The 13,661-nt window shown below is 31.4% G+C and overlaps 1 protein-coding gene across 2 annotated transcripts in view; it reads left to right on the top strand.

Annotated features, from left to right (window-relative positions):
• Window positions 1–13,661, top strand: part of LOC132935308 (transcription factor glial cells missing-like) — an 18,057-nt gene continuing 4,396 nt past the window's right edge. Inside the window, exons 1-4 of one of the 2 annotated variants that reach the window (XM_061001810.1) lie at window positions 1–539; window positions 1,942–2,062; window positions 4,402–4,651; window positions 6,287–6,537. In XM_061001810.1, coding sequence (XP_060857793.1) covers window positions 526–539; window positions 1,942–2,062; window positions 4,402–4,651; window positions 6,287–6,537 — 636 coding nt within the window. In that variant the 5' untranslated portion in view covers window positions 1–525. Of the gene's footprint in view, window positions 540–665; window positions 863–1,941; window positions 2,063–4,401; window positions 4,652–6,286; window positions 6,538–13,661 lie in introns of those variants that run through there. The other variant, XM_061001811.1, reaches the window with a different exon arrangement.

Genomic DNA, 13,661 nt, shown 5'->3' on the forward strand with positions numbered 1-13,661 from the left:
TCGGTGTAACTCCGTCCGGACCAGCAACAGGATCGACGTCGTCGTCGATCAGTGATCGTTTCGCACGCATCGCGTCCGTTCGTTGTCCGCCTGTTTGCGCCGTCCACAGGCGTTTTCTTCTCTCACGCTGTCGCTCGTCATTTTTTTTCGTCCCGTTTTCTCATCAGCTACCACCGATCGACCGACATAATATTATAAGGTCGACTAGAAAAAAGATAACATAGTGTTATTAAAATAGTCATTGCCGCGACCCGCAAACTCTCAATAATTACTTGATAACGATATCCGGCGCAGGTACCTAACCCGTCGACGTTTTATCGGTGTAACGACTCTTTATGACTCTGTCGATAACGTCAATCATCGTAGTTTTAAATACCTAAACATAATAATAATACTGTACCGGGGAACCACCGCCGTCGAAAATCCTACCCGACGGGATAAGTATTGCGGGCACAGCCGCCGCCGCGACTAGCAGCACGTGCGGATCCGAGACCGCCGACGGAGGACAGAGGCCGGACTTCGATTATGGTCGTCATTTTGTGAGTGAACCATTATGTTATTATTTTTCTGTCTGTCAGGACACGTGACGTGCCTTATTATTTTATTGTGCATCTTTGATTTTGTGTCGTGTGACGGCGGCGATTAAAGACGATATGGTAAAAAGTGCTGTTTTGTGTCTTCTCTTATTGTCATGTTATCAAGTACCTAGGTAGTATGTCCTATTCGTCTGTAGACAATAATATTATTATAAAGATATGCTCAGGTCGCAGTGTTATTGGCACCTCAAGTGTCCTGAGGATATTTATATTACCTAGGTATGAGTAATATTATTATGCAGTAAACCTATGCAATAAGTAAATAGGTAGGTATATAATAAGATTTTTTATCGTAATAATAATTGTTTACCTGTGTATTATTATTATTATTATTATTATTATTATTATTATTATTATCGATTATCATATAATATCGTAGCTCTATTAATTGTATATACAAATATATCGTCATACGTCTAGTACAATTATATAGAGACGTTCGCAATAAACGTTTGCTTGTAAATTATAATCATTTTGAAAATTATATGAACACACTATACTATAGTTTTCGTGTAGGTAGGCAACTCTATGCGCAATGCGTTGTTATCTACGTCTAAATAATATTACCTACTCACTATAGGTACTTGTCTATTGTTTTAAATGATATGCTATGTTTAAAAATGATCTTCATGAAATAATATATATAAGCTACCTAGATAAGTACCTAGATATAAATAATTTACGTTAATTCGCTTGAATTTGATTTTTAATGGACTGTATTATTTTACAATATTTAAAACCTATTAGACTGCTTATAACCGTTACTATTCCATAGGTACCTCAAGAACCATGAATTTTTTCTTCGTTTTTATTTTTAATGTTTTGTATCAATTTTTAACAAAGAAAATAAACTACGTAATGAAGTATGAAATCCAATATAAACACTTAAAGAAACTTCCTCTGTCTAATTTGTTATTTATTAAATCACTTATGATATAATATTATAAATATATAAGCAAAATTATAACAATCGGCACATTTTTGTTGCGTGCAGCTGGACATATTTTCCACTATAATGTTTATATAATTAAACTGTTTATCCAGAACCTATACAACTCAGAAATTTATCATCACACTAGTTTTATGAAATCTAAATTAAATATTGTCCGTACGAAAACGCATTTCTTTAAAAGTGTAAATAGGTAATACCTAACAAGTCAATAAACTATAATATTCTACGAAGTTCTATAAATATTTTGAAAACCATAGATCAATGTTATTACCTATAATGTTCAAAGGTTATAACTTATATTGTACATTTGTACAAAATGTTTCATAAAATTTCATAAATCTCTATATTAATTATATAATAAATTATTATAAAGTTTTATTTGTGATATTTTAGTAAACAAGAGTACGAAAATCAAAGCATGAGCAATGAATATAGTTACTCACGTGGAAGACCTCCTGCAGAATCTATTTCTCGAATTGCAGACTGGGACATTAACGATTCGATTATTCCAAGGGTAAATTTTGATATATATTTTTTTGGTAGTTATTAGTTAAAAATAATGTTTAGCGTTATTTATTATTTGCATGCTTTTAAATAAACTGTTGGCCATACATTACAAAGTCTATATAATATGAGATGCTTATTATTATTTCTGTTATTATTCATACAGGTGCCTATAATACATATTTATATTAAATCTGATATTTTAAGTTTTAAGAATGCATGATGTTTCTATGAATAAATGTAATATTATGAGATATATGTATTCAAACAAATTTGTTTTGATACAGACATCACTTTTTAAATATTTTATTCAATTTTAATTTAATTTTACTTGTCTTAAAGAAATTATTGTTGTATCATCTTTTAAGAGAACTTTACCCATACATTTGTTGTCTCGGTCTTACACACGTACGACATAGCACATTTTCGTTCACTAGTTTGAATAGTGTGCTGTTAATTTTGATATTTGTGTGAATTTACCTATTGTCAAACTTTTAGATATTTAAACATTTAATTTATCTGTGCTTAAGCTTCGGATTTTATTTGATATATACATTTTCAAGCGAGATATGAGCATTTTTAATTTGCGTCATTTCACATACCCATATCTTGCTTGGAAATTAAAATATCAAAAAAATCGTCGATGCTTAAGCACAGATAAATTATATGTTAAAATATCTAAAAGTTTGACAATAATTCACATAAATATCAAAACTAACAGCACACTATTGAATCCAGTGAACGAACATTTTCCATGACACATACGTTTGTAAGGCGAAGACAACAAACGCATGGGTAACGTACTATAATAGCATACTATCAGAAATGTTACACAATTTAAACTGAAACAAATTTTAAATAGTACTTTGACAATTAATTATATAGGCATAGTGTTAATATACATTTCAAAACAACGATATTAATGAATTATTAATATATTAATATATTTTTATATTCTGTCTATCGTTAGGTTATAATTAAATATTGGATATTTGCATTCTAATATAAAATTTACATTATGTAGGTACGTAAGAAATTTACTATGTTAAAATTAGATTTAAATTAAAAATAGATGTTATAGGCTAAAATATAGACATAATACGATAGGTACCCGTGTGTTGTAAAATGATTTTAATTTATATGATTATTATAAATATTATAATTGTAAACGAAGGTATTGTATCAAAATCATATTTATTAATAGTTTTATCTTAATAACTAATAAAATATTTATTTGGTCGACAATCGGGATTAAAATATTTGGGAAAATTATATTTTCATGTTCTATCGGTAGCATTGACTTTGAGGGTGCCCTTGTTGTACGAAAACCACAGGTTCCAGAGCTTTAGGTACTCCTTGAAACTACATACATAAAACATACTACTAACATCATACACATGTGTTGTGTGTATTGTATGACCGTGTATAATGCATAATATATCGTACTTACATATTTTTTGGTAATCCTAAAATAAAATTAACATGATCATAAACAAGTATAAATTAGTAGAATATTTTGTTTAAAATACCTAATGTTCTACCTAGGTAACAAAAATTCTTCATTAACATACAGGAACCTAATACCTACCGAAGAAGTAAAAGCACTAAAATAGTCTTTAGTGACCCGTAGTTATTCATATGAATAATATACTTGTAGCTATTACACCACCGTGTTCAATATTAATTATTATCCAACAAAAACGGTACGTTTGCATAAATGGCATGTGGCTTTGTAGATAAAAATAAAAAGATTGATAGGCATCTATGTATTTTTAAATTATTTATGTTAATATTTGCATTGTAATACGGTAACCGAATAGGATTTTACAAATAATTACTAATTAGTTTTTATTGTTAATTCATTTTGATAGCTGAAATTTTTTTATGTTGACACAAATGGTCACCTTTATCTTATATTATACCTAGGCACATGACAATTGTATATTTTATTATTATTTTGAAATCAGTTATAACTTAGAGTTACTATATTATAACAATTAATTAATAGGTATCATTTATTTTATTTTACCTTCGGCTATTTGTAATTTTTAACGTAACGTTTATAAATTATAATTTAACTAATATTAATTGTAATTTTATTACCCGCAGAGTAGTGCTTTTAAAAATATAATAATATAATGAAGGTATCCATTCTAGTTATATCTTAATCATAAAACATATAAAAGGTACACACATTTTTTCTAATTCTGTTTCCCCCTTTATATTATTCTCCAATTCTATTACTGCTTTTAGTACATTTGAATTTGTAAACATTTTTTAGATTGCTTCTTTTCTGATCCTCCTTATGTGTTGTCAATATTGTCATTGTTTTATATTTTTCATTTGTAGGTGAGTAACTTCAACTTATGGGAAGAATGGGCCGATGGGCATTGTCGCTTGGTATACCCACCCAATTGCGAAGAAGCAAAGCGACACGCTTCTGGATGGGCAATGAGAAATACCAACAATCACAATGTGCACATATTAAAGAAATCGTGTCTGGGTGTTCTACTATGCTCGAGAAGGTGTGTTCTTCCTTCGGGAGACACTGTTCACCTTAGACCAGCTATATGCGACAAGGCTCGAAAAAAGCAACAAGGTAAATTATTATTATGTTAGTAAATAATATAAAACAAATATCTAAGAAACTAACTTACTTGAAACCTTCACTTCTATACTTTTTTTTTTCACGGCCATTGTTAGTTAATTGTTTTTAAGTTCACAAAATATTTAATTTATAGTATGTACGACGTACGCATTAATAAACACCTAGAAGAACATTAACAACTGAGTAATAAGTGTAGGTTATTGTTCAAATGAATGATTAATTAATTGGTATAATTATTAAGTTCGGTAGGGTTAAGATGCATGTACATATTGTATGCACTTATTGGTATTTAAAGGGTTTGAGTATATACGACAATATTTTTTCATTGAAATGTCTACGGATCAACACAGAGCATCACAAATAACTGTTCCAAATGTACAATGTAACTTTTATTAGAAAAGAAAAAATGTACAATTTACACAAAAAATTCGGTACAATAAAGCACATGTTTTGAAAGAAAAAAAAATATTAATAATTTAACAATGTTTCACGTCCATTGACTACTTGAACCTCCCGTGACTAGTTTAGTTTTAAGTTATGAAGTTAGTGCACCGTTTCCATTTTAGTCGACGAGGTGGATTTTCAGGGAGATTATTGGAAGCCAGAGGATTAGAATGTTCACGGAGTCGATTTCTGAATAAACATAGGTATTATACCTACTAACATTTTTAGAAATATACATTTGAATAATAATTGAATATAATATGATTGATTTTTAAACTGTTGATAATATTATATTTTCATTTTAGGATGCTAGTCCATCATTATCTAATACAGTAATAATATTTTGTCTCTGTTTGAATATATCCCTCCCCTATTTTGTGGCTATGCATAAAGAGAGTACTTAACAGTTAACACAAATTAATAATGAGAAAATTATCTTTAAACGGGCTTTTTAAATTTTTTTAATTCGCATGGAAACCATATTTTGAATTATATAATTTGACAATAAATGTCCATGCATAATATTTTATGTTATATTTATAAAATATTTCGATGACATTCTAATACGAAATGTATATTATTTATTTATGTGCCTAGGTCATTCTACGACAAATTAGACCACTAATTATGTATGTATGCTCAAGTATTTAAATTAATATTTTCCATTGTTCGATGGTACAGATTTTAATTGTATTTTATTTACAACAGTACATTTTAACAATGAAGTTTAATTTAATTTAGTTTCCAAAATTAATATTGTAAATCAATAATTATAATAATAATGTTACTTCGCTTGGTTGACAGTTGTCCGACGATAAAAACTTAAATCATTACTTGTGCCAAGTTACGACCGGTATCATCAAACACACTTTTTACTTTTTAGTATACCTATCTATTTTGTTAACTTAAAGAGTCCCGTAATTGTGGCACAGCCCGAGAATTTCTGTGGGAGGGAGGGGTCCATAATATGATATTATATATTATTGTTTCGAATTACAATTAAAATTAATAACAAATACAATTCATCACTTGATATAAATTCTCAAATGAGGTCATAAGAGGGAAGGGGGGAGTCAAGATCCGGGTACCCCCTACTGGTTGTGCCACTGTATCGTGACAAATTCTATGTATGTTTGTATAATTATTTAGTATTTACCACTAATAATTATTAATTATTTGTAGGTAAACCGTGCCCAAATAGACAGTGCCACGGTCACTTAGAAATAATGCCCTGTAGAGGACATTGTGGTTACCCTGTCACACATTTTTGGAGGCATACAGAGTATGCAATATTTTTTCAAGCTAAGGGTGTACACGACCACCTGAGACCTGAAGCTAAGTCTACTTCAGAAGCACGAAGAAGTTTTGGCACCAGTCGCAAAATACGAAACTTCGGCATGCTCCTAACTCGTGATGTTCCTTTCAATAATAAAGTAAGACCTTATTATAAATTACAATTTAGAATTAAAAATATTTAACTACCAATACTTAGCAATAGAATATAATGATTATAATGATCTTCGGTACATCGTTCAATAAATGTAATAATATGTATTATTTTGTTATATTGTGGCGTATACATAACGTTAGTACAATACTACTCATATTATTTTGTATTTAACAAAAATAATATAGGTATTAGGTACCAACTAATTAATAATATAAATAATTTATCTTATAATATTAAAACAAAGTTAGATAAATATTCAAAACCTCTCAAAGTAAATTTGAATGTATTTTAAATTAATATCATGAAAATATGAAAATGGTTCATTCATATTTAAAAAAAATCATTAAATAATAGTGGCTTAATATGACTTAGTCTACATTTTAGTTTGCGTTCAATATATTATAAAATACAAGCATATTGTGTTTAATGATCATACAATATTTAAAAAGTAAATATGAGTTGGGTAATAAAAACATTAAACAAAATTAATTCAAGTCGATCAAACTTGTGCAATATCTTGTATAGTAATTACATTGGTGGTGTTATTATATTTTGAGTATGATTTTATTGCTCTCGATAATATATATGTTTAAACAAATCTCTGAATTCCGTATTATGGTATATTGATCATATTATCGATAACAAATAGCTAGCCTTTTGATTAATGAAATAACAAAATAATATGTTTAGTGTGCCTGAGATTTAAGAATACCTATTGACAGTAAAAAAAAAAAAGGTAGTAATGAAAACCAAATAAATGAGATACCTACAGTGTCTATAGTGTATACTGTATAATAATAATATTATATAGTAGGTCTGCAAACATGTACAGCGGTCATCAATAACATAAAATAACAATAATTATACGATATACACTGGGCACGGACAGCATAATCTGTCTATTCGATAGCTTGATCATTATCATTTCAGGCTGTGTGTGTGTGTGTGTGTGGTAGTGTTGAGACGCGTTGTAAATCAATGATATACACAATGACGAAAGCGAAACCAGTGTTCACAAAATATAATATTCTGGCTGGGTTGTTGGTTGTTACGTTCTACGTCGCGTTGGAGAGGTTTATGCACTGGTCAACCGAATTTTCTTCCCCTTTTCGGAACGCTCGTTTATTTCTATAAATTGTATTATTATTATATAAAAATAAATGCTGATGCTTGAAAGTTAAAATTATTATAATTGACGACATTCTGGAAATTCGTCTCCGTATAACCTATTAACGTTTTGCACAAATTAATTGGAAATACACGTCCGTTGAGGTTATTAATAATAATGTACATTACTATATTCATTCGTATTAAATTAAATTAAGTAATTCTCTGGAATCGGTTAATATTATAGACATTTTCGTAGTTATAATTTTTCGGAAACTTGGAATAATATATTAACAGTATATATTATTACAGTCTGACGTCGTTATCCTGACCCGTTCGCACTCGTTCGAAAACAATTCTCTCCGTCTGTTTACGGAACACTGTTATCACAAGTTGTCGTCGATAATGCTCGCCATGCGGTTCACGTATTTGGATGGGCTTTTTAGTGAATCTTGCGAACGGGTTTTGATACTATATCGCTCGTCGACCTTTTGCGGCCACGCTAAACGACTGCCGCTGCAGTGATGGAATAATATAATATTATTATTATTATTATTATTATTGTTGTTGTGTGTAATTATAGGGCGAACGCACGCGTAGTAGGTATGTTAATTCAATTGTATGTGCCGTATAAATCATTTTGGCGAAAACCTATGTCGGTCGTGCGGGGCGGGGTGGCCGAGTTATATGCAGAAAGGCAATAATAATGTTTAGTGTGTGTGTGTGTTATTTATACGACATAGAGAATATCGTTACACAAATAAAATGTACACAATATAATAATATTATATTGTTATTTATAAGTTATAACTTTGGATGATAATTGTCGGCAGTCCGCCCGAGGGAGGTCTAATCATGTTGTCGGCCGGCTAATTATTATTGTTGCGTACGTATATTTGTACTGTGCGCAATCGTTTTAAATGTTTAATAAATGGAACCGGCGCAGAGTGATGGCATCCGATCGGTGGCAAATTATAAAATTGTATTGTTTTGTACGTAATAGTGTAATAATACGAATTCGCGTGGCCAACGTGTGCGTTTGCCTAAACAAGCGTCGCTGATACCTGTAGAGCGTAGATGATTTAAAGCACAGAGCGCGAGGAAGGGGAGCGGTGGTGTGCAATAAACGAAATTACATTTTTATACTGATTTTCTTCTACGTTTGCTGTGGGTTTTGAGACGACAATCTATAATTTAATATACTAAATTAACGAAATAACGCAGGTACGCCTGGTACACAACGAGTATTAATATAAAGTTAAAAATAATAATATTTTGTTCGGTGTCGGCGATTGCGGCGTAGTGGCGTGACTGTGTGAGCCATAATTTCGTTAACATTACCTAACTGGGGAATGCTTTCCGTTTTCGAGCTAGGATGCTGCGTTTTAGTTTTAATTTTGATTTCAAAATGGTTGAAGAAAAAATTGAGACATTTAAAACGAACGGCTCCGCACGATGATCTCGCAGCATGTTATTGGTAATAATATTATATTCATTTGGGCTGACCGTTTCGAAAATATAATATGTGTTTTCTAGTGAATCGGATATTGGCCGTGAGAGCGCGATGCAGTTGCATTCGTTGTCGTACGCCGCCGTGCAAGGGGAATTGAAAATTACGTTGTCCCGTACTGTTGAATAATTTTTGTGTTTGTGCATTGTTCTAAGTGCACGTTTTGAGATGCATTTAAATAATAAATTATTCTATGTACTGTTATAGACAGATCGGTTTTCTAACCAAACGATACGTTTCCGATAAGTCCCCGATACAATCGTCTCGTGCCGTAACCGATGCTCGCCGGATATTAATATTTATTAAATTTATTGAATACAACGTCGGACCATGAGCGTCTATGTATTAGGTCGCGCGTAATGTTGTAAACTCAAAGTTTTGTGTTTTTTTCCCATTTTAAGATCTCGTCTAGTAAACCCATGTGGTGTACCTATATAATATTATAATATATATAGGTGTGGAAAAAATATAGTACAACAAAACGTATTTTATTGAAATGTTGTTGTTTATTCCACTGATGCAATAATATTATGGTAACGATGTTGTACTATACAGAATGTCGCGGTGATGGAATAATGTCACGATTTCGTCGGTGAAACGTCGTTGTCGTCGCGTGTTATAATATTATGTACCTATCTACTATCAATGGCGAATATGTGAATAATACTCTGAGAGGCTTCAGTCATTATTAGTATTAACTGTTTAGTTACCTTTAGTAGTCTATTTTTATTTCGTTATTATTTTTACATTAATTTGTGGTTTCTATATTGAAATTAAACGATTAAAATAGGTATACAAAAATAATAATATTAAATTAATAAATTAATGATACCTATATTAAAATGGGTACATTATATTCTTATATTAACTGACTGTAAATTATTATTGCTTAATATAATTATTTTTATTTATAATCATGAATAGAATTATGTGTGTCGTAAATAATATTAGTTATTATTATTTATGGGCTTAACTAATTAAAATTAAAAATTCCAAGTACAATCCAATATACCGGAAAAAAATTCGACGTTAACCCGTCATCACTATATTATTATGTTTATAGTAACAGGCGTAGTGACAATGATTCAAATATTATTACATCGTAATAATATGCAGTCGGGCACTATACCGCAGTTGTCTTTATCGATGCGAATTCCGTGATTTCCCGAAAAACATCATATTTATAGTAATTTTTCTCAAGTCATAGAGACTGGTGCGTTTTTAGTGATGGACAAAAGTAATGGTAACTACGGTTATTAACGACGTGTATATCCATCGAGTACAACTGTTCTCTGGTATGCCGGTATGGTATAATATTAATAATAATTTAATGTACCGCTTACTACTAATCAAAATATTCAGCCGACAACAGCGCCAAATTGTTTTTCAAAAATCACGGTGGAGTGTGAATTAGTCGCGCGCTTACCGGTATTTTGAAAACGGCCCAGGTGTTTACCGCGCATAGGTATACGACACGATCGTCATCGGTTACAAAATAATACATATTATTATTATTCCGTCGAACCGGAATAATCGTATTCCCGAGAGGCCGCCGCCCGTAATAATACCCGGTTATAACTTTTACAATATTTATACCATTTTAACAACACGAGCGACGCCGAGTTTTCGGCCCATATATATTATTATATATTTATTTCGGGAGCGCACGTAAACGGTTTTTCAAAGAGTAGCGAAACGTACGTTTATTTATACGGATGATTTTAATAATAATAATAATATGTCGTGTGTAAAGACGGACGGACGGTGTAGTGTGTAGAGCATGCGAACAGTGTTCAAACAAATGCGCTTACGAGCGAGGCTCACCGTCGTCTTGAGCAAAGAGTCGCGCTAATCTCTCACCCTCCATCGCGCCGCGTGTGTGCGGTGGTAACGCGATTATCGCAAAAACGCATCGCCGCCGCTGTTTAAAATATTATTTAAAGTTTACCTCAAATTATTATATTATAATATCAATAATATTGTTCGTGACAATGTTATCGCGTCGTCACATCGACACCGATAATATTAATTTATTATTATTTACGCGACCCGCCCGTGATTACGGGTGGGTGGTGGGTGTCGAACGCGGACGGCCGTCCCTCGCTGGCTGTACACACACACCGCGGCCGGGACCTGACTTGACGTGGCCGGCGATAGAGCACCTAATTGGCACCCCGCGGGGCCGGTAAACAGTAAGAATAATTACTATTAACAATTAATTTATAATTTATATATTTCGATAACTATAAATAGATAACTTGAGACGACCGACTGACTAGAATAATAATAATAATAATAATCGACGTGACGGATAGAATTATATTTGCAATAATAAAATGGTTTTACTTACCTACACTATACGGTAGGTATATGGTTTCAAATATTGTTTTTTCGGTAGTCTTTATTCGCAAAGACTAGAAAAATTGTTTTATTTATACTTCGTTTTTAAAATATGTCGGTGTCGTTTCTTTAAATTTATATTCAACTCGAACGCGCTCTAGATAATATTATATTCATAACGGTGGTGCAACAAATTGTGCCAAGAACGCGACGATTATTATTTTTATTAATATTATAAAAATCTAAACGTACTCGATCGACTCGATCTTTGAAGTCTCTTCTGGACTAGAAAACTATGGTAAATTCACAAAGGCGTCAGACCGTAAAACGTAACGGGCATACATAATATTATATATACTTTATACTCGATCATTTAGAGCAACGAGATACGAGTGAGATGTACACCTTTTAAAAGAAAAAAAAAACAGACATAAATTATTGCGTACCGTGTTGTATTATACTTTGGTCAGCCCTGCCCGTACGATGTATACGAATTATAATAATTAAATCCGTTTGGTATTGTCTTTAAAAAAAAAACCTTTAATTGTAGGTTTTCATAGATAATAAACACTGGCACACATACAAAAAAAAAATTAAAGAACGCCTAGTCTGTTGCCCATGAATCATAAAATATATTATATGAATATGAATGGTACGGACAACAACGTGAATGGATTTTGACAACATATTGTAGGTCAAATCATAAATACTAAAACTCGATTTCTCTGTTGATTGTACATTCTTATACAAACAAACCCGAGGCAAAAAACGTTCGACGGAATTCACAAGTTTGACTTTTAATCACTAGTTTTACATTATAATAATAATGATAATATATTAATATAGTATTGCCGTATTATAATACAATACCTACCTATAAATGTAATTGTGTACGACGCGCAACATAATTTTAATATTATGGTGAATGCTGTTGGATTGGCGTACGTCGGGGATTTAGCATTTAACGATTACTGTACATTTTGGTTAACAAATTATTTTCTTTTTCTCTCGTTTTAATTATGATTTACAGATGATAATGGTTTAAGAAGTACATCTGGCCATTAGTTGTTTATTGACTGAAAAAGTATGTATTTATATATACGGTACCTATATTAATATTATATGAAATGGAAACGCAAACAACTAATTATTATTCCTCGGTCAGTTTTAATTTTTTTACGTCTAATATTTTTCTTATTAGTTACTTGTGTATTGTATAATGATTTAAACGATGAAAATAACAATTTCGAATAGAACGTAACAATCTGATAATAATATTATGTCTTCCGCGCCAAGTTACACGTCTTTGAAGTCTTTGAAGTCTTTGAACTCGAGTTGTTCGTCGAATAAAAATAAAAATCCATTGGCCTCCAAGAAGGCCGCTTTAAAAGATCAAATTGTTTCCTCAAAGTTTGGGGATGTTAAACAGTTTGTTCCTTCGTACATGACTGAACCTAAACCTGACATTTACTCTCTCATGACGATGTCGTATGGAAAAATTTGGCACGAGGAACACAAGGTGTATGAGAAGAGCGTTATTGAACAGAAAGTGTCAAAGAAAAAACCACTGAAACGGCCTACATTCCCATCAAAGTCCCTTCCCAAGTTGACGGAGGCGGTTGACGTGGCAGGAGGAGGAGACATATTGCCGGCATCAGTCCGGACAAAAAAATACCAAGCCGATGTCAAAAATCCTAAACTCTTAAACCCAAAACCAAAAACTTTTTGGAAATAATATTTTATTTTAGACTGTATACCAAAACGTTGGTTACTGTAATATTAAACAACAACACGATGTAATTCGTTATATTATAGATACAAATATGTGTTTTAAATACGATATTGTCATTTGTATAAGAACGATAATTTATTATTCTATATCTTGGATTGGTTCTTTTTTTTTAATTTACACTTTTTCGTTTGCGTGAGTAAAAATATAGAACCAAAAATTTAGAAGCTATACGAACATATCTGTACATAATTCTTATTAGCAAACAACATAATTCGTTTTCGTGGACATATGGATATTTTTATTACACATGTACGCATGGATATACGTTTTCATAATAATATAAGTTATTAAAGACGTATAGACGTATTGTCTGAACAAAATACAAATCTTAATCCTTAAATTAAATATTTAACAACTT

Source organism: Metopolophium dirhodum, chromosome 1 (genome assembly GCF_019925205.1).
Source record: "Metopolophium dirhodum isolate CAU chromosome 1, ASM1992520v1, whole genome shotgun sequence".
Classification (NCBI taxonomy): domain Eukaryota; kingdom Metazoa; phylum Arthropoda; class Insecta; order Hemiptera; family Aphididae; genus Metopolophium; species Metopolophium dirhodum.